Source organism: Rhinolophus hipposideros (genome assembly GCF_964194185.1).
Source record: "Rhinolophus hipposideros genome assembly, chromosome: 3".
Lineage (NCBI taxonomy): Eukaryota > Metazoa > Chordata > Mammalia > Chiroptera > Rhinolophidae > Rhinolophus > Rhinolophus hipposideros.
In genome coordinates this window covers 93272741-93297462 of record NC_138049.1, presented here as the reverse complement: position 1 = coordinate 93297462, position 24722 = coordinate 93272741, and the positions used below count along the sequence as shown (strand labels likewise).

Here is a 24722-nt window from a genome sequence, read left to right as displayed (position 1 = left end):
TTTTAAAACGCCTAATTGGCTGTTAAGGGCTTTGTTTCGTCCGGGTGTGGTTTTGTTCTGGTGCATTTTTCAGTTAAAATGATGATAACTAATTTAGAGATGAGTTTTAAATCTTAATCTTTACTTTTCACAAGTGGAAAGCAACTGGCTTAATTTAGGATGTCAGATGTTAAACACTTATATTAGCAAAAAGGATGTTTATACCTGTTGCTATATATTTATTAATTTATAATAAATCCTGTTCTGCTAGTAATCCATTTCTCCCTATTAATCCACTTCTGCTCTGACTAAAAGGATGGATAACTCATAATTACCGTGGTGGACATGCTCACTGGCTGAGAATAGAAGAGCAAAATAAAACTGGAATTGCTTTAAACATTGGAGAATTAGTCGTCTTACCATGTTCTATTTTGATTACCACGGTACTATTCCCTCCTGTCACTACCATGTTTCCCCGAAAATAAGACCTAGCCAGACCATCAGCTCTAATGCATCTTTTGGAGCAAAAATTAATATAAGACCCTGTCTTATTTTAATATAATATTATATTTTAATATAATATGTTAAAATAACTTATATTAAATATTATATTATTTAATATAATATGTTATTTTAATATAATATAATACCTGGTCTTATATTAAAATATTACCATAAGATTGGGTATAATAAAATATAATACTGGGTCTTATATTAATTTTTGCTCCAAAAGACACACTAGAGCTGATGGTCCGGCTAGGTCTTATTTTCGGGGAAACACGGCTATATTTTTCATTACTACTTTTCAGTTACTTTGCTGCCAAGTCCTTAAATCTTGGATCCCAAGGTTCTCTATTCTTGGCCCTCTTCTCAATTTTCATTCTCTCTCTAGGAAGAGCCATGCATTTCTGTGATTTCAGCTACTACACTTAGGCGGGTAACTCCCAAACACGTAACAGGCTCTCAGTAAATGGTAGATCTTACCATTACCTGTGTGTCTGGTCCTTACTCATTTCTCAGGCTTCCGTTGTGTTTTCTCAATTGTCAATTATGTACATAGCTATACTAGGATGGCCCACAGTCCTTATGAGCTCAAATTTCCCAATATGAAATCATTTTTTCTTTTGTACAACTCCTTCCTTGCCTTTTAAAATCTGCTTTTCCTCCAGATTCTCTGTTGCACTACACAGCCAATTCTGCAGCCAAGAAACCTCAGGGCATCCTTAACACCCCATTGGTTTTCTTTACTTATGGTCCAACATGCTTAAATATATTTATAAAAAACTACAGTCAATATATCTTATGCACATACATGCTCATAAAATCTATAAGCATCACTCACACCTATTAGCATGGCTCTCATAAAAACAGAGCAAAACACAGAAAATAACGAGTGTTACTGATGAGGTAGAGAAACTGGAACCTTTGCATTGCTGGTAATAATGTAAAATGGTATAGCTGCCATACAAAACAGTATAGGAGGTTCCTCAAAAATTAAACATAGAATTACCATGTCATCCAGGAATTCCACTTCTATGTATGTACCCCCAAAAATTAAAAGCTGGGACTTAAATAGGTATTTGTACACTAATGCTCATAGAAGCATTTTTCACATAGCCAAAAAGCGGAAACAGCCCAAACATCCCTTGATGGATGAATGGATAAACAAAATGTGGTATATATAGAATGGAATATTATTCAGCCTTAAAAAGAAAGGAAATTCTGAGACATGCTACAACATAGATAAATCTGAAAACCATGCTGAGTGAAATTAGCCAGACACAACTGGGCACATATTGTATGATTCTACTATATGAGATACATAAAGTAATCAAATTTATAGAAACAGAGGTAGAATAGTGGTTACCAGGGGCTAGAGTGGGGAGAATAAGAAGATAGTGTTTAATGGGTACACAGCTTCAGTTTGGGATGATGAAAAGCGCTGGAGCTGGATAGTGGAGATGGGTGCACAACAATGTGAAGGTACTTAATGCCACTGCACTGTACACTTAGAAATGGTTAAAATGCTAAGTGTTATGTATATTTTACCACAATTTAGATGCAAAAATATATTAAAAAACTGAATTTAGCATTATAAAAAGGATAATACATCATATCTAAGTGGGGTTTATCCCAGGAATACAAGGTTGTTTCAACATTCAAAAATCAGTGAATATAATTCACCTTATTAACAAACAATAGTAGAAAAAACTTATCTCATATGAAATGTGAAAAAGTACATGATAAAATCCAAGACCCTCTCCTGATAAAAGTTCTCGACAAACTCGACAAAGAGAGGAACTTCCTCAACTGATAAAGGGGATTTAAATGAAACCTATAGCTAACATCCCTCTAGTCAAAGACTGAGGCTTTCTCCCTAAATCAGAAACAGGAGAAGAATATCCATTCTCACCATTTCTGTACACAATGTACTGGAGGTCTTAAGTCGTTACAATGAGGCAAGAAAGAGAAATAAAAGGCATATATATTGGAAAGGAAGACAAAACTCTTTATTCATTGATGATGTTACTGTGTAGAAAATCCCCAGGCATCTATAAAAAAAGCTACTAGAGTTAACTGTGAGTCTTAGCAAAGTGAAAAAATATAAAATCAATACATAAAAATAAGTATATTGCTGTAACAGTGGAAAAATTGGACACTAGAATTTAAAAAAATAATATTTATAATAAGATCAAAAACCATGAAAACCTTAGGGATAAATCTAACAAAATGTAAGTAAGACTCGTTCACTGAAAACTAAAGAGCTAAAATTATAAAACTTCTAGGAGAAAACTGAAAGTCTTTTTAACTTGGTTTAGGCAAAGGATTCTTGGGATACAAAAACTACCACTTAGACAAGAAAAAAAATATGTGAATGATTTGATTTCATGAGAATTACAAACTGCTTTCTTCAAAAGACAATATCAAGAAAATGAAATGACAAACCACATACTGAGAGGAAATATATGCCGAACACATATCTGATAAAGGACTTGTATCCACAAAACATAAGGACTCTTACAACTCCAACGGTGACAAACAACCTCTTTAAAAATGGGCAAAGGAGTTAATCAGATACTTCATCACAGAAGATACAATGGCAGATAAGCACGTAAAAAATGTGCAACATCATTAAGAAAATACAAATTAAAAACACAGTAAGATATCACCACAAAATACAGGAATGGCTAAAATGAAAAAGACTGACGATATTAAGTGCTAATGAGGATGTAGAACAGGTTGTTGTTGGTAGGAATGCAAAATGATAGTTATTTTGGAAAATAATTTGCCAGTTTCTTCTAATGTTAACATATACTTACCATATGACCCAGCAATCCCACTCCTAGTAGTACCTACCCAAGAGAAATGAAAATTTATGTCCACACAAAGACATGTACGTATGTGAATGTTTACAGCAGCTGTACTGATAGTCACCAAAAATTGGAAATGACCTGAAGGACCATCAATAAATGTGATATGTTCATACAATGGGAAACTATTCAGCATTAAGACTATTGATACAGACAACGTGGATGAATTCGAAAGCATTAGGCTAAGTGGTGGAAGTCAGCCCCAAGAGACTACAAACTGCAGGATTCCATTTTATATGACATTTTGGAAAAGGCAACACTGTGGTGACAGGTTACCAGGGACTGTGATTGCCAAGACTGAGCCCAGGAGAGAGGGAGGGGATGGAATGCAAAGAGGCAGGAGGGAACTATTTGGATAATGCAAATGTTTTGTATTTCAGCTATGTTGGTGAGCACTTACAACTATATACATTTGTACATTTGTGGTGATGTGCATTTACACTGTAAACAAATGCGTACTGTACATTGTATACAAATGTATAACTGTATACTTGTCAAAACATCATCAAACTGCACAAAAGGGGGAATTTTGCTGTATATAAATTATGCCGCAATAAGCCTAATTTTTAAGAAATCTTTTCTAAAAATTAAATCTTTAGGAGAACAAGAAAGTGTCGTAAATTTTTATTTCAGTTACTATTACTAATAACCACATATTTATTATATGTCTACTGGGGTGGGCTCTTTACCTATATGGGTCATTTAATCTTCACAATAAAGTAAAATTCCATTTTTATAATGAAGAAACTAACTCAGAAAAGTTCATTGCCATGTCGCCCTGAGATGAGAACCAGAGACTTCCAAAATCTAAAGTCTTTGCTTTTCCACTATGTTTTGTTGCATCTCAGGTATTTATTTAATGCAAACATGCTACCTGTACTTACATTAATTCACGCTTCAGAACTACACTATATGGTGTGTGCCCTTATACCCATTTTCAGATATAGAAGCAAGAGGACAGATAAATAATTTGCCTTGGCTTGCTCTTTCTACTCTAAGTGTCTCCCTGTAATGGCATAGTCTTGAATTTATGTGTATTCTCATAAAACTTCAGTTATGGACACTGAAATCTGAATTTCATAGAATTTTTAAAAACTTTTTATTTAAAAATAATTTTAGATTCACATGAAGTAGCAAAAAAAGGGAAGTCCCAGGCACCTTTCACTCAGCCCTCTCCACGATGGTAACACCATGCAGAACTGTAGCGCACAATCAAACACAGCAGAGTGATGTTGGTATAATCCACAGATTCAGACTTCACCAGTTTTACAAGCACGTGATGTTTGTGTGTGTCTAGTTCTACGCAATGTTATCACCTTTGTAAGCTTCATGTAACTACTACCACATTCAAGATCCAGACCAGTTTCATCGCAAAGCTCCCTCATGCTACCCACTTTATAGCCACTCATCCACTCTCCCTCGTCCCCCACTCCTGGCAAGTACTTATCTGTTCTCTATTTCTCACTTTCGGTAAGTCAAGAATATTATATAAATGGAATCATACAGTATTCAGACGTTTGGTTATTTTTTTTTTCACTCCGCATAATTCCCTTGAGCACTTTCCAAGTTGGTAATAGTTCCCTTCCTTTTTATTGCTGAATTGTATTCCATGGCATGGATGTACCACAGTTAATTTAACCATTTTGCCCAGTGAAGGATATTTGGGTTGTTTCCAGTTTGGGGCTAATAGGAATATAGCTGCTATAAACATTTATGTGCAGGTTTTTGTACAAATATAAGTTTCCATTTCTCTGGGATAAATGCCCAATATAGCAATTGCAAGGTCATATGGCAAGCATCCACTTAGTTTTTAAAAAGTGGCTATACTGTTTTACATTCCCACAAGCTGTATGAGTGATCCAGTTTCTCCACATTCTGATTGATGTTATCACTATTTTCCAGTCATTATCATAGGTTTATACTGATATGTGATTGTGGTTTTGTTTTTCCCTAATGGCTAATGATGTTGAACATTGTTTCACGTTCTTCTTTGCCATCTGTATATTCTCTTCAGAGAAATGTCTCTTCCTATCTTTTGCTCATTTTCAAATTGGACTTTTTTTTTTACTGTTGAGTTTTGAGAGTACATATCGTAGATACAAGTCCTTTGTCAGACATGAGGTTTCCAAATATTTTCTTTGATCTTAAATTGTCTTCTCTTTCTCTTTACAGAGTATTTTTTCATTTGAACGGTTTTTAAAAAATATTTATTGAACAACGATTTTTTTAAGTAAGCATCTTTAAACAGGGCTAATTAGTCGTGTGGAAACTACAGACTTTAAAGCGCACTGTATTTCTGCTTAGAGTTCTCTATATAGGGAGGTCTAAGAAAGCACAAAACAAATATGATTTATCTGTTTTGCCCAATTTCCCTGTATCTTCTTTTCATAAAGATACTGAAATGACTCATACCTCTCAGACACAATACCTCAGTCCCAATACCTCCCAGACACATTCCATCCATTACCTTTTCCTTTTCTCTTTTAACTCTTAAATATTTGTATTAGAATAAAATTATTCCCTGTCTCGCCATTTCTGAAGACAGGGGCCTCTGAAGCCTAATAAAAGGAAAGTGGTTGTTTTTTAATTTTCTATGAAACTCAAGATCTTTTGCTTAATAAATTATGGGAAATATCACAGTGCAATGGTCTGACTTTTTCAGTTCCTTGTCTAGAAGCAGAAGGAGACAGAGCAAAGTAGATATCTACTCCAGACATGGGACAGGTGGGGTACCGGAAAAATCTGGATGGGAGGAAAGAGCTCTCTGATCAGGCCATGACAGCCACACGATACACTTTGACATCTAGGATTAAAAGCTCTGGGCCATGAAAGGAGTTTGGGGACAAGATAAATAAAACACAGATAGATAATATGAGATACGTAAAAGTAGGAAATAATCAATTCTGCCTGGGTGAATAGTAGAGTCACGAGGAAGAGACATTTGAGCTAGATCTTGCTGGATAGTTTTAAATCAAATGCTTATTTTTCTTCCATCATGAATAGGAAACATTAATTACAGAAAATCTGGAGAATGGAATTGAATTTTCAAGGATGAGTTTGTCAGGTAAAAGTCTAACTGTTTAGAGGGATCAAATTCGTCTTCATTTATTCATTCAGTGCTTATTTGTTGCCTTAGCCCCATTCCAGATTCCAGGAATGCAAAAGCAGTTCTTGCCAAAAAGGGCTTTTAAGTTGGTAGGATGACAAAGGGATCCAAGACAATTGCAATACAATGTGAAAGAGCGAAGTAAGCACAGGAAGCCTTAGAAGTATATGGTAGCCTCTAATCTGGGTAGATTGAGGGCACTGAGATTTACAATGTTAGGCCAGGATTATCCATATTAAGCATTATCTTGATTATATATATATACATATATATATATATATATATATATATATATATATATATATATATATACTGTATATGTATTTGATGATACTTTGAAATGTAAAGGTGTGAAATGGAGAAGTATGAGGAACTAGGAGAAACTCCCTGAACAAAAATCTAATGTGGACACATATATGTGGAAGCTACTCATAATTTGCTTGCACTTTTCCATTCCACTCCCTCCCCGCTGACAAACGGAGTCGTTAAGGGTTACCTTGGTAAGATTTAGGTGGGGGAAAAAACAGAATCCAGCAGACAGACCCTCTGCCAGTGGATACAGGAAGAATTTGAAGTCACGTTGCTTCCATTCCTCTTGACCTCCTTTCAGGAGTCCAGTTCCGTCCTAGCTGTGTGTGTAAACGAAGAAATAAAATGACTGCAAAAGTTGGGATGCGACAATTAGTCAAACAAACCAGCGAAAGAACTCCTACCGGGTAATTGTGGGAAAGGATATATTTAACAATCTCCGTATACTTGAACCTTCGTGACAACGCTACCGATTCGGGCGATCAAACAGGTGCACATTCCAGAGAGTCAGCAGCTTGCTGGAGCACACATCCCTGAGCAGAGACCCTGTGCCCCGCGGAGAACAAGTGCATTTGCACCCCTCAGCCTGGGAGCTGCGCACCCCGCCTCTGCACCTCCCAGAGTTTGGGCCCTCGTTCCTCCTGCCCCCTCCCTCAAGGGCTAGCAGCGGCCTGGCTCACGAGGCTCATCAGCATGGCAGGACCACCCACGAGGAAGTACCTCTCTGGCCTGGGTGTCCCCACGGCCTGCCTTCGCACTGCTCCCGCCTTCCCACGGCATCCTCCAGGTGGAAGGCGCTCTGAGGACAGGCACGTTGTGTCCAATCCTGCCACCTCTGGGACTCCTAACCGGCCCTGCAAGCCCCTTCTGCCCTCACGCCACGCCAGCGCTCCTCGGGGCCGCGATCACACCCGGAACCGGCTCCCGCGGCCGCCCACGCAGGCCCCCCCGCCGCCCGCGGCCGGAAGCGGGGGCGCCGCGCGCTGCACTCGCCTGCGCAGCCGCGCAACCGGGAGCGGTTGGTGGGGCTGTGGGGTCGCACCCGTCGGCCTGAGTGCTGAGGTCGCGCCTCGGGCGTCCTCGGTCCCTGTGTCCTTTGAGCCTGGGTTGGTGCGGGGGTGTTTGCGGGCCTGGCACGCCGCCCTCACCGCTCGGTGCGTGGTGGCCGCGCTGCTCCACGGAGATGTGCTCGACGCCCGGCCTGCCGACGCCGGGAGCCTCGCTGGTCCTGCGGGTGTCCTTCGTGGACGTGCATCGTGAGGTGGTCCCCGTGCAGCTATGGGGGCTGGTGGGCGAGCGGCGGGACGAGTACCTGCGGCTGAACCGCGAGATCCAGGAAGCGGCGGCCACGTGTGGCCCGTGGGCGCTGGGCGGCGCCTCGGCCTCACCCGGCGAGCTGTGCCTGGTGCAGGTGGGGCTCCTGTGGCACCGCGGCCGCGTGGTCAGCCGGCAGGCGCAGGAGAGCCGCGTCTTCCTGCTGGACGAGGGCCGCACCATCACCGCCGACGCGGGCTCGCTGGTGCCGGGGCGCAGCGAGTATTTCCACCTGCCCTCGGAGGTGCTGGGCTGCGTGCTGGCCGGCCTGGTGCCCGCGGGCGGCGGCAGCGCGGGTGGGGGCGAGCCCCAGCACTGGCCGGCCAGCGCCGTGGACTTCCTTAGCGAGCTGCAGGGCACGGAGGTGCACGGGCGCGTCCTGGATGTGCTGCTCCTGCACCACCTGGTCCTTCTGGAGGTGCCTGCCCTTTCCCAGCAGATGCAGGAGCTCGGCCTGGCCCGGCAGGTACCCCACAGCCTCTTCCGCTCGCTGCTCAAGCGCTACCTCTCGGCGACCAGTGGTGGCCTGGGCTCCAGGACCCCGGCCTTCCAGCGAATCCTGCCCAAGCAAGAGCAGCCGGGCCTCGATTACTTCTATCCCCAGCTGCAGCTGGGCGTGACGGAGCCCGTAGTGGTGACCCAAGTGTGCCATCCCCACCGCGTTCACTGCCAGCTCCGGAGCTTCTCGCAAGAGATCCACCGCCTCTCCGAGAGCATGGCCCACATATACCAGGGTTCCTCGGGGACAGGGGCCGAAAACTCCACCGTGGCCACCTGGGAAGAGCAGGAGGAGAGCCCAGACAAGCCAGGCTCTCCGTGTGCATCGTGCGGGTTGGATGGACAATGGTACAGGGCGCTCTTGCTGGAGACTTTTCGGCCCCAGCGCTGTGCCCAGGTGCTTCACGTCGACTTTGGCAGGAAGGAATTAGTGAGTTACAGTAGCCTTCGCTACTTGCTGCCTGAATATTTTCGCATGCCGGTGGTGACCTACCCTTGTGCTTTGTATGGTCTCTGGGAAGGTGGGAGAGGCTGGTCTCGGTCACAGGTCGGTGACCTGAAGGCACTGATACTGGGCCAGGCAGTGAATGCAAAAATTGAATTTTACTGTTCCTTTGAGCATGTGTATTATGTCACCCTGTATGGAGAAGATGGGGTTAATCTTAACTGTGTATTCGGGGTCCAGTCCTGTTGCTTGGCTGACCGATTTCTTCAGAACCCGGGCATAGAGGAAGAGGAGGAGGAAGACCAAGAACCAGATGCAGCCCTTCACTCTCAGTCTCCTGCTGAAGAAGTGGATGAAGACCTTCCACTCCTGGCCTTACGATCTATCAGGTTAAAGATGAATGCCTTCTATGACGCCCAGGTAGAGTTTGTTAAAAATCCTTCTGAGTTTTGGATTCGGTTGAGGAAACACAGTGGCACCTTCAGCAAGTTGATGAGGAGAATGTGCAGTTTCTATTCGTCAGCCAGTAGGCTGGACGGTATAGTTTTGAAACCTGAACCTGATGACCTTTGCTGTGTCAAATGGAAAGAAAATGGCTACTATCGGGCTCTGGTCACCAGATTAGATGACGAGAGTGTGGATGTGTTCTTAGTCGATCGAGGCAATTCAGAAAGTGTGGACTGGTATAACGTGAGAATGCTGCTTCCCCAGTTTAGACAGCTGCCAATATTGGCTCTGAGGTGCACGCTGGCTGATATTTGGCCTTTGGCAGAAACTTGGAGCCAGGAAGCAATTTCCTTTTTTAAAAAGACTGTGCTCCACAAAGAATTAGTTATCCATGTCCTTGATAAGCAGGATAATCAATATGTTATTGAGATTCTTGATGAATCAAGAACAGGGGAAGAAAACATTAGTAAGGTAATTGCTCAAGCTGGATATGCCAAGTATCAGGAATTTGAAACAAAGGGAAATATTCCTGGACATGCCCACTCCCCAGGGCATGTTTCAAACCATTTTACTGCTGGGAATAACAAACTGTCTTCTGCCAAGAAGGGAGAACAGGAAGCCAAGCGAGACAACAACACTACATCTGCTTCAGAAGCTTTGATGGACACAACAGCTATTACAAAGGTTTCAGCTGGACTAGTTGTGCAGGAAAAAGAGAAAAGAGTATCTGTTTATTCTCCTCTTATACAGGATTTCTTGGAAATTATATCAGGCTCTTTTTGTAAAGGAAAGCTAAAAGTTGGAAGTACAGTAGATGTCAAAGTGTCTTATGTTGAAAACCCTGGCTATTTCTGGTGCCAGCTAACCAGGAACGTACAAAGATTAAAAACTCTAATGTGCGATATTCAGGACTGTTGCAAGGATACCCCTACTCCTTACCAGGGAACCACCCCAGCTTGTTTGGCACAACGACCAGCAAATGGGAAATGGGCCAGAGCTTTGGTCAGTGGGGCACAATCTTCAGAGCATGTCAAAGTAGTATTTGTAGATTATGGAGACAAAGATGTGGTATCTGTGAAGAATATTTATTCAATTAGTGAAGAGTTTCTCAGAGTTAAGGCTCAGGCTTTTAGGTGCAGTCTTTATAATTTAATTCAGCCAACTGGTCAGAATCCTTTAGTTTGGGATGAAAAGGCAATACACGCTTTCAGTGAATTTGTACATAATGCAGAGGAAGACAATCTAGAATTAAAATGCACAATCTTTGCTTTGGCCTCAATACATGATGAAGAACTGTTTAACGTCGTGGATTTGCTAACACCCTTTCAGAGCGCATGCAATTTTTTGGTAGAAAAGGGACTTGCGGTACCAGTAAAACTTCAGAAGCCTCTGGAGTCCTCTGTTCAGCTACATTCTTACTACTATTCTACTCACGATATGAAAATTGGAAGTGAAGAATCAGTGTATATAACACATGTTGAGGACCCTTGGACATTTTATTGCCAATTAGGAAGAAATGTAAATATTTTAGAGCAGTTGTCATGTAATATTACACAACTAAGCAAAGTTGTGCTGAATTTAAAAACATCTCCCTTGATACCTGGAACCTTGTGCCTTGCCAAGTATACTGATGGAAATTGGTATAGGGGAGTAATGATAGAAAGAGAACCAAATAAAATCTTTTTCGTTGATTTTGGGAACATTTATGTGGTAACGAATGACGGGCTGCTTCCAATACCTAGTGACGCCTATGATGTCTTACTTTTGCCCATGCAAGCTGTCAAATGTTCATTATCGGATATTCCTGATTGTATACCAGAAGAAGTTACAACATGGTTTCAGGAGACGGTTTTAGATAAGTCATTGAAGGCTTTGGTTGTAGCGAAAGATCCAGATGGAAGGCTGATTATAGAACTCTACGATGACAGTATTCAAATTAATGCCAATATTAATGAGAAGTTAGGGCGACTTGCTTACAAAGGCAGGACAAGAAAAAAAAAAGGAAGTGAAGTACCCTCTACAACAGACACTCTTGAAGTAAAAACGGAAAATAAGAAGTTGTCACCTGCAGACTATTTAAGTACATCAGTCGAGAACAAATTATGCAATTTGGAGATCTTGGGAGAATCATACATACCTAAGATCAGCTTAGCATGTAAGGAACTCAGACTTTTACAAAGTTCAACCAAAACAAACGTAGTCACTCAACATCAGGCATCTGTGGGAAATCAAAATAATCAAGTGTCTTCGTTAACAACAAAAATGAAAGAAGGAACTTTTGCTGAGCCACCACCTTTGAAAGCCACAAAACCTGAAACCCCTTTTGCAGAGAGTAAAACAGGAGATTCGTATAACAAAGATTTGCCTCTAAAGTTTTCTGAGTTTCCTCAGAAGACTATAATGCCTGGCTTTAAGACAACTGTATATATTTCTCACATAAATGACCTTTCAGACTTTTATGTTCAACTGACAGAAGATGAGGCTGAACTTAATTTTCTTTCAGAGAGATTAAACAATGTTAGTACGAAGCCAGAATGTTATGCAGGTCCACCTTTGCAAAAGGGAGATGCAATATGCACCACTTTTCCAGAAGACAATTTATGGTATCGTGCTGTGGTCAAGGAAGAACAACCCAATGACCTCCTCTCCGTACAATTTATAGATTACGGCAATGTTTCTGTGGTTCAGACTAACAAGATAGGTAAACTTGATGCGATTAATGCACTGTTACCAAGCTTGTGCATTCACTGCTCCTTAAGGGGACTTTGCGTTCCTGAGATTTTAAACAGTAAAGAAATGGTACATTACTTTTCCCAAAGGACAGATGAGGCTCAAATTAAGTGTGAATTTGTTAAATTTCACGACAGATGGGAAGTTATTCTTGCTGATGAACATGGGATCATAGCAGAAGATATGATTAGCAAACATACTTTCACTGGAAAAGCTGAAATAGGATGTTCTACTCAAATAATTAAAAGTGACTTTTCCAAGCCTGTCCACAAAACAGACATTGACACTTCGGTATTTCTTAACTGGTATAATCCAAAGATGAAAATGATAAGAGCTTATGCCACTGTGATAGATGGGCCTGAATATTTTTGGTGTCAGTTTGCTGATACTCAGAAACTTCAGTATTTAGAAGTAGAAGTAAAAACTGCGGGAGAACAGGTAACAAATTGGAGAAGTTTTATCTCATGTCCTCATGTTGGAGATCCTTGCATCGTGAGATATAGAGAAGATGGGCATTATTATAGGGCGCTCATCACCAATATTTGTGAAGATTATCGTGCATCAGTCAGGCTTGTGGACTTCGGAAACATGGAAGACTCTGTGGAGCCAAAAGCACTCTACAACATTCCTTCTGAACTTTTGGTGGTTCCCATGCAAGCCTTTCCATGTTGCCTCTCAGGATTTAAGTTTTCTGAGGGTGTGTGCCCTCCAGAGGGAAATGACTATTTTTATGAAATAGTAACAGAAGATGTGTTGGAGATAACAATATTAGAAATCAAAAAGGATGTTTGTGATGTCCCTTTAGCAATTGTTGACTTGAAATGCAAAGGCAAAAGTATTAATGAGAAAATGAAGAAATATTCTAAGATTGGTGTTGGTAACAGTGATCTGCCCTATGAAAAAAATGGGCCAGAGATAAAGGGAGCTCTTGGGTGCCCCAGTCCTGAGGTTGGACTTAAGAAACCAAGTACTAAAGCTGGACAAGAGAAAACACTGTATGTGGAACCACAGATAGATGACCTCTCTGAGAGAATTAAAGAAGACTTAAACATTATTGAAACCAAACGAAATAAATTCTATGATCCTGAAACTGATAACATTTTTGAAGCTTTTGAAAACCCAAGGAAAGATAAAATTGGCACTGAGGTCCTGGAAAGTCAAGAAGAATGCCAACTGGTTGACAAAGCAAAGTTTGATAATAAATACCTAGTTACAGGATTTAACACTTTATTATTACCGCATGCTAGTGAAACAGAGGACATATTAGAACTTACTTCACTTGAGGTCCCACTTTCTCCTGATGATGAATCAAAAGAATTCTTGGAACTGGAATCTGTTGAGTTACAGCATTCTCTAGTCAGGGATGAAGAAAAAGAAGAGCCCGAACTGGTGTCTCTCCCCATAGGCTACGACACAGAAGCTACCCTGCAGCCATTTACAGTGCAACTTCCCCTCACCTGCGAAGCCGAGAAACAGCCAGAACTAGAATTACCTACAGCCCATCTGTGTCTAGATGAACAAATAAACCCCTTGTGTTTAAGAGGTAGTCCGAAAGCCCAAGAATCCATGTATGCTGAGGACACAAGGAAATCAAGTTCTGTGGAATGTTTTGATGATGAGCGTAGGTTGCCATTGTACCTACATGGACAGAATTGTGATTCCCAAATGCAGCTTGAAATGAATATATATGAAGAAGAATTTACAGGATATAAAAACAGAGATGCCATTTCATCACTCACTTCCTTGTTCTCTGAAGAAGAATCCAGAGATGGAAGGAAACACAGTAATGCTTTACCAGATTATGTCTCAGGTATGTGAATTTTTTTCCCTTCGTCTTCATTTAACTTAGTGTCTTTCCAAATTACTTATTTGTCTTAAAGAACATAATTCTTGTTTGAATTGTTAAAAATTAATTTTTTAGGGAAAAGGTTAAAACTTGAAAAGAGAATCAGATTTGGAGGGTATTTTAAACATAGGGAAATTAAGTTGTGAAATCAGTGTAAAATAATATTTCACATGCTGGGTGCAATACTGAATTATTTTGTGATTAAAAATAGAACGCTTAACATGTGCCTTTCCAAAAAGTAATCACATTACAATGTAAACAATACATCTTTAAAAATCAAGAGGTTATTTTTTTTCTAGTAAGTTTTTTGTTGTTTTGTTTGTTTTTTAAACATACTGTTCCTTTGCCAAGCACTATTGTAGGCCAGAATTTACGATGGGGATCATTTTAGCAGAGTTTTCAAATTTTAACTCTGGTATTTTGTTTCATGCATATACCTTGACATTCATTTAAAAGCTCTTAAACAAAAACTAGATTTCGGGAGCCTATATTAATGAAAAAAGTTAACAGCCGTGAGTAAATGTTGGAGAACATTTATTGTCAGTAACTTTTCTGTAAGTTATTTCTGCTGCAGTTTTCTTGTCTATTTAATAAAATACAAAAGTTAAATGAAATGGGTAACTTTCAGGGTTTTTCTTTTAATACATGTCAGACATTTTAAATGTTAGTTTTTATGTTATTTAATTTCAGCCTCTGTACAAAATAAGGTTTCTCAATAGAGTGAGGAGAGTGAAAATCACCATAATCCTACCACCAGGAAATGACCGCTGTGAATGCTATGGTGTACTTCCTTTCTGAGGTCTTTCACCCTCTGTGTGTGTGTGTATTTACATACAGTTTAAGAAATAGAGATCACACTGTACTACAGTGTGCAGGGCTTTATTTCAATCTCTTAAGTATGCTTTCAAGATGGTTTAGTTCCACAGTATGCCATCCTGTGGATATATGATAATTTATTTAAATAATGCACTAGATTTTTAGTCCCCATTGTTACATTTTAATAATACGTAATAGCCTTGTGATTAGATTGTCTGCTCACTTGGAACACGCGGCTTTGCTGTAGAAGTGATTTAACCATAGGCCATACCACGTAGCAATATTAACCAGCTTTTAGTAGTAATTTTTAATGTTAGAATCAGACTCACATCCTTAAAACACACTACATGGTGATGGTTTTTGAGGAAAGTGGTAAGGAATTACATGGAGAGGGGCCCCTGGAAGAATTTAAAATAAAATCAAGGAAAGGTGACAAGCTTAGAACGTGTTGTACCGTACCTGCTAGTGATTACATAGGAATAGTAAAGGTAGATTGTGCGTTTGCTTGTGTAGTAGCTAACATTCAGGAATTGAGAGGTGTGCACTGAGCCTCACTGTATTCAATTTGGCAGCTCAACCAGAGAACACCTATTCTCTGAAAGGATTTAACGTTGGATCCAAATGTGCGGTATGGTCAAGTCTAAGAAACACATGGTCTAAATGTGAGATTTTGGAAATAGCTGAAGAAGGCACAAGGGTAAGTTAAAGCTGAAGTCCTTCATCTCAAAATGCACTTGCAGACCGTTAAGGAAATGTGATCAGATAAGAAAATGCAATTAAACGGATCATTCCCTGCTCATTCCCCCTGATATTTTGATGCAGTGCAAAAATCATTTCTAAAGTATATAAGCATCCTAGCAAGAAATCATCTTAGGCTCTTTCATCTCCCTTACCCCGGAACTCCTATCAGTCACCAAGTTCCACACTCTTCCACTTCTTAGCTCTTAGTTAAAAGTTTGTATGTCTCACGCCACTACCTTGGTTAAGCCCCTCATTGTACAACCAGATTACTCTAATAACCTTCTGTTTGGTTTACTTCTTCCAGTCTTCCTTCAACTGATTCTTCACACTGCCAGTGTGAAATTTGTCAGATGTAAATCTGACTACATCCTTCCTGGGTATACAACTTCTTGGGGACTTCCGGTTGATGGTGTTTCTCCTGTGATCTGAAAACCACCTGTATCCCAGTCACCTGGTGTGTTAAACTGTCGATTCTTGGGCCATGCCCTGGCTGGCTGACTCAGAATTTCTGGGCACAGGACCAGGACTGTGCATTCTTATACCGTTAAAATTTGAGAACCACTGGCCTGGAATAGAAAAGTCAAGCTCATTAACATGGTTGGTCCTCCAGGGTTAAGTATCGATGCATAATCTAGGCTTAGGTCTTACTCCTGTATGTTTTACCTTATATGGTACCTGTATGTACCTTATATCAGATGAACAGCCAACTGCTTGATTTCTCTTACGTGTACTAAACTATTCTGCTTGGTTTCTTTGATGTATTTAGTAAGGCAGTTCTATTTGCCCATATTCTATCCCTTTCGCAAATGGGTTAATTTCCACTTATCTTTTAAAGGTTTTCTTTAGCCATTGCCTCTTCCAGGAAGCATTTACTAGTATTATTTTTTAACTCTCTCCATCTCTTGCCCACCCTAAATCAGTTACAATATTTGGAAACTACAAATTTTTATGATTTATTTTTTTCCTCTGGTAGGTTTTGAACCTTTCAAATGGCATGGAAGAGATAGTAAACCCTGAGAACGTCTGGAATGGCATACCCAAATTGGATAAGAGTCCACCTGAGGTATGGAATTATAGAAATAGTAATTCATAAGAGCATTGTCCTTCATTTTAAAAGGTGACAAACTATTTCCAAAGCCCTTGTATTTAAAAATAATGGAGAGAAAAAGTACTAATACTGTAATAACAAAAATGAAAAACAGCAATGACAAAATCAGTGTTTCTGGACTTTATGCCACCACACATCCTTTTGGGCAAGCTAGTTGTTAATGTTTTACTCCCTGATTTGTATTTTGGGACTTAAAAACTGAAAATTGTTTAGCGTTCATGATCTTCATACAATACATTTGATGCAGAAATCCTGGGAAAATGGCAAAGTTAAAAAGGGGAAAGTATCTATCACCTATAACACATTCATCCACAGATGAACAGATTGACCTGTTTGGTGTTGTTTCATAGTTTTTCTGTTTATATGAAATACTTGTATATCATCTACATATTTTGAACATAGTTGACTTCTTTCTACATACAGGTTTATATTCTGTGTTTTTCATTTAAAATTGCAAAGTGGGCAATTTCCCAAGCCATTTGAGTTTATCCTGTTTGGAATTTGTTGAATTTCTTGCTTCAAAGTCTGTGTCTGACAGTTCCAATATCCAGTCATCTCAGGGTTTGTATCTGCTGATTATCTTCGGAAACGATTAGCTTTTCCTGGTTCTTTTTATGTTGAGTAATTTTGTATCATACCCTGAATGTTTTCAATACTATGTTGTAAAACTTTGGATCCTGTTAAAATCCTTTAGAAAATATCGAAGTTTTTGTTTTAACAGGTGATCAACGCAGTTAGATTCATACCACAAGTTCTGTCTGTGCTTCTGTGTTTGCTGCTCTACTGTCAGTTTAGTTTTCGAAGCCTTTGCTATAATGTTCTTGTCTGCCCAGGACATAAGCCACTGGGGTTAGTGTGGACCTCGGGCAGTGGTCCCGAGCACTGGTCGGGCAGTGGTCTCGGGCAGCTGTAGCTGAGGTGTGAAAGACTTTACTATGCTTGGTTAGTTCTCTCCTGTATGTGCATAACTCAGGGGGGAACTTGGGACCTACATCAGTTCACGTATATTAGTATCAGGGTTTCACATTTTCCAATTTTTTCCCTCCCTGAGATTTTCTTCACACTTTCAGATTCCAAGGGTCCTCTTTCATCCAGCCCCTAGGGATCCCTTTTTCTGGTCCTTTGGCCGGAAGGCATATTTCTAGCAAGGTTTTCCTTCTGAGCGGCCATGCAGTTCTGTTTGAGCCTGCCTTGGGAGTGAAGCAGATAAAGAGAAAAAAAATGAATAATCTCCTTCCTTGACTCTTCAAATCACAGAGGGCCTTTTCCCAGTTCCACAGCCAGAGTCCGCTGTCAAGACTTTTAGGTGCCTGCATTGTGATGCTGTCCCCAGGCCATGACTGGAACAGCTTACAAGACAGGGCCAGGAGAAAACAAACAAACAAACATGATGAAAGGATTTCCTACCCGCTCCCAATTCTCTAGCCTTCAGAGGCCTCTTTTCCCAGTGCACTGGCTAGAAATAAGGGATTTCTCACAGAGTTTTGCTGTCCACCTCAGCTGGACAGCTCTGATTTGGTCCAATCTCAGGTCAAACCTAGGAGACCAGGAAGAGAGAGAGACAGACAGACAGACAGAATATACCTGTGAAACCCACCCCTATTAAGAGTTATTATTCAAGTTTTTAGTTCAGTCCTCATTCTGCCTGTTCCTGCTTACTTTTCAGAGTCCACAGGTACTTGATTTTGTATTGTTTCCCGAATTTTTAGCTGTAGTCAGTGTGAGAGAGAAACTACATTTGGTTTATCCATCTTGGCTGCAAGAAGGAGGCTATAAGTGCAGAATATTCCATGATATTAATGGTCAATAATTTATTAAACCATTTCTCCTAATGTTGGACGTTTAGGTAGTTTGAAAAGTTTCACTATGAAAGATCATTGAACATATCTCCTCACCTTATGTTAATTCCAATCTTTACTTGTCAAAACTAACAGTCTGCTCCACGAATGTTGCATTAGTATTCACTAAAACTTTCACATTCTGATCTTCTCCACTAATTTTTAAGAATCCACAGACAAATACATTGAGCTAGACTTACAGTATTCTTTTTGGATAAGCTGCGCCACACCTGCCAAACAGTAGAGAATCATTTAAGACGATTTAAAGTGTTCATGAAATAATACAGACACAACCATTAAGCTAAACAAAACACTTCAGCTAAAAATGTGTTTAGCTAGGGCTTTCAGCTAATTAGCAAATACAGAAACTATCCATGAGTAAGGCTTCACATTTTTATTAGGTTCTTAATGACAGTTAAGTGATCCTTTCCTTAAATTTGAAGAAACTTAGATGCCTGTCTACAGATGAGCGGGTTTTACACTTCGAAAGTGAATATTGTGAGTCATTAAGTTATGCATGACCATTTTTCTGTGATACATCAAGTCACTATAACCTGGGAGTCTGTTTCATTACTTTTTTTTTTTTTTTTTTTTTTGCATCTGAGCTATTTTATTTTACCATAAGAATATGTCTCCTGAATTCATTTCTGTACAAACATCATTCATACACAGGATGCTATTAGGTGTTGAGAAGAATCTAGAAGAAGTATCCCTCTTCAGGAAGTCTTTAATAAAGCATCGGTTATGTGTTTAAGCAGCAGCCCCTTGAACAATGCACCAGACACCACTAGAGTTGTGGAAGTTTGGGAGCTAAAAATTGGAAAAGGGTACTTTATTCCCTGTGTGGATAGCACCAGCGGAGATGGTCCAGAGAAATGAGTAGTTGAAGAATAAAAAAATGTACTTGAGGTGATTCTTCACTATAAAATCAGATTGTCATACTTTTAAAAGGATTACTTTTTGTTGGTTATACCATTTTCCTGGTTTATCTATGGTCCCCTGTCTGATTTTAATTATTTTGTTCCTATAATAAAAAACTGGTTGTAATCCAAAGGTTCCTTTTGTTAGGCTATATTCCAAGCAGGCCTGGGAAAAGATCTTTACTTCATGTCATCGGAGGATACTGCAATTAAAGGTAACTTGTGTTTCTAAAACAAAATACTTTTATCACCCAGAATGCCAAATCTTAAAGATACCATTACCCTGAATCCTCACACAAAAATGGTTTATCAATTTCTTTGGATGTTAGTAGTAGGAAAACAAAACAAAATGTTAAAAATATTAAATGTGCTTATGGGGATAAATACCCAAAAAGAGGAATTCTTGAAATACGTAGGAAGTTTGTTTGTTGATTGAATTCATCTTGAAAGTTAAATTGTGAATGTGATAAATTCATATTTTAAAGGATTTTCTCAGTGTTAATTAGTGCACATGTTCAAATGATCTATTGGAATTTTCTAGATTTTTAGTTTATCTACGTGATAAGATTTAATTTGTTGGAAGTTCTTGCTTAGTGAAAGATCATGTTCACAAGTATGTATCACACTGGTTCTTAGAACTGAGGCAAATTGAAAATGTAATCAGCTCTTGGTGGCTTCAGTATTATGTGAAAAATACACACTGATCAGAGAGAACAACGGACTAACTGCTTACCAGGCTTGTTAACATCATTCTAGCAAAATGTAAAATATGCCAACTTCATAATCTTTTAGAGAAACTTAGTTTGACAATAGGGAGAGTGTGAGAGCCAAAACACTAAAACAAAGCAAAAAAAAATCATTTCTGTAGTACTAATGCTCTGTAGTAATTAGAATACTCCTCTGGCCCCTCTCCCCATTTTTTAGAGGACGTTAAATTTGTTATGGTGGCACCCATGTGAATAATTTTCTCGTGTTCCTGTTTCTTTCTCACATTGAGGTTTTCCCTTCTTGTTTCAGAAAAGGGGTTTGGAGGTGATACAGGTTTAACTGTGGATCCGTAGATGGTGACCCGTCAGTCAGAAGCTGTTCTTAAACAAGTGGCATCTTACTCCGGAAAAAAACAGAGTATTTGAGCAGATTGACAGCGTGTAATCAAAAGAAGTTGTCATTTTTGAAAGCTTTGGTATGTGTGAAAAACAAAGTAGGTCTCAGGTTGACTGTGCAGTGTATTCATAGGGTCGTTGCTGGATATGTGGATCTGGGCTCTTTCCTCTCCCTTTAAATGTACTGTATTTCTAATCAGTTGGGAGGATTGATTTTGCTAATCAATTTTCCAACATATTATTCATATTTCAAACAAAAAACTACTTTGGTTTCTTTTGAATATAGTACTTAAATTGAAATCGAAAATTAGAGGTTTATGACAAGTATATTATATGATGCTACTTCGGAGGATGGCTTTGAAATTCCTTCAGAATTTTTGTTTTGTTTCCGAAGTTTGGTCTTGTGTGTCTAGTTAAACGTTTGACTAATATCTTGTTTGAATTTGGAAGTGTTCTGACATGACACAATATTTGAATAAAGTTTATCCTTAAAGATGTGGTGGTCTCATTTCATGAAAAATGAAACAGGTCGTGGAATACCTGGAGCAATGGAACCACAATTCTACAATTAGAGGAAACATAGTAATATGAATAATTGTTAGCTCTATGTTTTAGTCACGCACTGGTACTTTAAATGCAGTTCTCATTTAACGTGTAATCGGAGGTGCATATTAATATTATCCGTGTTTTATAGGTGAGAAAATTGAAGCTTTTTAGAGAAAAATAACTTGCCTGAGGGCAAAGAGCTAGTGAATCTCAGAGGATTGATCAGACCTGGATCCATCAAACGTTCGGAGTCCATGCTTTTAAGCATAGTTTTGTATGGGTGGCAGTATGCGAAGTCCAGATCCTCGCTTTAGGAAACATATCCTACATAGCTGTAGATAGATGTGTGATCTGGGCGGGTTAGGTAATGGCTTTTGGAGCTTTGCTCTTCCTCGTCTGTAAAATGGGAATAATAAAACCTTTTTTTGCTGTGTTTTTAAGATTAGAAATAACGTATGTAAAGTACCTGAAAAGGAGTAGGAATTCAATAAATATTTCCTTCTTTTCCCTGAAAGATACCATGTTTCTCCGAAAATAAGATCTAACTGGAAAATAAGCCCTAGCATGATTTTTCAGGATGACATCCCTTTTGTAGCAAAAATTAGTATAAGACCCGGTCTTATTTTCGGGGAAACACGGTCTGTACTATGCTAGGTGGATTTTGTTTTCTCATTGGATCCTTTCAGCAGTTACTTTCTCCTTTGTTGTGCCACCAACAAAGGATTTTATAAAGAGACGCAATTGAATGGGACATCGATACAAATGGGATGGTTATTGTCATGCGGGGTGTCCAGCAGGGCGGCCTGCGGGGTCTCTGCTCCTGCTCCCCACATAAGAATGCAGGACATGGTGAGGCCAAAAAGGAACACCCACGGAGCCATAGGTAGGGAAGTCATACCACTATGGTCTCACTGGAGGCTGGGTTTACACGACGTGCGACCTGCTGTCCGCTTTGCTGCCAACCGACCAACTCTCCTCGACTCTCCTTACTCTCCTTCAGTCTCCTCCTTCACTCTCCTCGGCTCCCCTCCGTAGCCGTGGCAGTTATATCAGTGACCAATGGCTTAATGGCTACAGCTGATGGCCAACCAGCCACAGCAGACGGCCATCCACTATCTGAGCCAGCACCTCTCCACATGAGGCCAAGAGCCTGGAAACTGCTTTCTGGGGCTCTGTCCCCACAGTTATTCATCTCTAAAATGAGTAGAAGATTTGCTACATGAGAGAAGGAAAAAGATGTGTGTATGAAACATCTTCAGACCCTGAAGCCTGACAGAAACAGTGAGAATTAAGTGCTTTAAAAGCTGAGTATAATTCCAGTGAGTAGAAAGGAGAAGGTTTTGCATTAAACATAATTGAGGTAGATGAGAATATCCTGAGATAATAAATAGACAAGTTTGGCTCATTCATGTAGAAGATACACTTGTGAATTACTGAGAGAAAGGGTCAGAGAAGATGCATTAGGGCCACATTATAGAAAGCCTTCAATTTCACGCTGAGGAGTTTAACTCTGTATTTTAACATTTTTAATCTGAGTGTTCTAGGATAGGAGAAACCAAATTCCTCCAAATGAATGATTTTGCACCTTAAAACATGAAGATAGGCCTTAAGTGCCCAATCAGAATACACCGTTATTTATTAATTGGGCAAAAAGGGTAGGGATGAAATAGTAAGAGTTAACCAGGCTTACTTACTAAGTACTGATTATCCCTGTTCACACAGGCTTAATTACACTAATTACGGAGAATTCATAGGAACAAGACCATACTTAGATCGAAATACATTTAGCTAATAAATGGCATAAGTTTTTATACCCATTGGGAAACAAGCAAAGCACACAACATTTTCCTTGACTCCCAGATGCATAAGTACATAATTTTTAAAGTATCTTTTTACCTCCATTTATTGTTCTATTCTGCTTCCTATAAAATTAAAAACATTCATTAAATAAAATTAATTGGAAAATAAAGCAGTTAAAAGTAATTCTGAGTGTTTCCTTTGTTAGCCTTCCCAGGTTTTAGGTGAATAACTAATTTGTAATAGCTGGAATCTCTGGCCTGTCTTAAGCACCTTTCTTTAGTACCGTGTTTTGCCAAAAATAAGACCTAGCGGAACAATCAGGTCTAATGTGTCTTTTGGAGCAAAAATTAATATAAGATGTGGTCTTATTTTACTATAATATAAGGCCGGGTATAATATATATGATATGATATGATATGATATGATATATGATATGATATGATATGATATGATATGATATAATATAATATACCAGGTCTTATATTAATGTTTGCTCCAAAAGACACATTAGAGCTGATTGTCTGGCTAGGTCTTATTTTTGGGGAAACAGGGTAAGTAGAACCCACCAGAGATAAGCCATTAAAGTAAATTTACCAACTTTCTTTCATCTGTGTTATTCTGCTACCTTGGCCTTGTCTCCAATCTTCTTACCCTTGTTCACTCCCCTTCTACCGTGTCTCCCCAAAATAAGACCTCACCGGAAAATAAGCCCTAGCATGATTTTTCAGGGTGACATCCCCTGAACATAAGCCCTAATGCGTCTTTTGGAGCAAAAATTAATATAAGATCTGGTCTTGTTTTCAGGAAACACGGTAGTCATCATATTCAAATTGTATAGTATCACTAATTATGTGTAAAGCAATGACTTTATTATCTGCTTGATCCAGTTTTTCTTAACATGACCAGAAGGCAAGGGTAGTGCTGCCAAATTCTACTGAGAATGCCATGTTGTGAAAACTCAATTCTACGGCTCGTAATAGAAAAGAGAGGCAAGAAAATCTGTTTTTATTGCATTTTTTAGGGAGTATTATGCTATTGCAACATGTTTTCATTGGCATCATGCCTGTTTTAATATCCTTGTTCATTAAAGTAATGTAAAAACAGTTATCAACTTGAGCACTACAAAAGGATCATTTTAGGAAAAGTAAAATTTAGGCTGGTATGAATTTTATATACAGCAGTCTACATTTGAAGGAAAAATATCTTAATCGAAGCTTCAATCACTAGTACGATATAGCCTACATTGTTTAATATGAGTTCATTGGGAAAATACATTAAAATCACACACGTGTGTGTACACACACACACACACACACACACACACACTTTGAGACCGTTTTAAAATAAGACTTTAAAAAGAAAAAAGGACTTTTAATCTAAATTCTGTTTCTCTGTTCCCGTAGAGTTCTGTAGAGTGACATGTTGGTTGGTTGTGTCAATGTTGGTCCCTGGAATAAGATTGTCATCTTTCCCTTCAATCAAATCATTCCACTGATCAAAATCTTTCTGAAGTTCTGTAAAACAGAAACGTTAATGAACAGTCAACTTTTGAGCGCACGAAACAGTGGAGTGCCACCAGGAGGCAGCATAACACCACACTCTGTAGAGTCTGCGTCAGGATCCGGGAAACCCGCTCTTCTCTGCGGAGCCGCGTGCAGCCAGGCCCGTTCAGCAGCTGCCTCTGAATGCGAGATGGGTTTGAGGCCCTCTGCTGTCAGGGTCCTCAGCATGGAGGTCCCCCTCAGCCTTCACGGAAAGACCGTTAGTTAGCTTTCATAATATGACTTACCACGTGGTAATGCAAC

At 39.6% G+C, this 24722-nt stretch overlaps 2 protein-coding genes across 9 annotated transcripts in view; one reads left to right on the top strand and one right to left on the bottom strand.

Annotated features, from left to right (window-relative positions):
* Positions 1 to 7948: 7948 nt before the first annotated feature.
* Positions 7949 to 21061, top strand: TDRD6 (tudor domain containing 6; the record flags this gene model as incomplete). Its single annotated transcript, XM_081044844.1, has 5 exons — positions 7949 to 14009; positions 15434 to 15558; positions 16576 to 16665; positions 19617 to 19683; positions 20486 to 21061. 5 exons carry the CDS (start codon positions 7949 to 7951, stop codon positions 20527 to 20529), a joined length of 6387 nt encoding a protein of 2128 aa, XP_080900970.1. The 3' UTR covers positions 20530 to 21061.
* Positions 19145 to 24722, bottom strand: part of PLA2G7 (phospholipase A2 group VII) — a 45534-nt gene continuing 39956 nt past the window's right edge. For 6 of the 8 annotated variants that reach the window (XM_081044845.1, XM_081044850.1, XM_081044846.1 and 3 more), the window contains one exon: positions 22412 to 24431. In XM_081044845.1, coding sequence (XP_080900971.1) covers positions 24289 to 24431 — 143 coding nt within the window. In that variant the 3' untranslated portion in view covers positions 22412 to 24288. Of the gene's footprint in view, positions 24432 to 24722 lie in introns of all 8 variants that reach the window. The other 2 variants (XR_013993108.1, XM_081044851.1) reach the window with 2 other exon arrangements.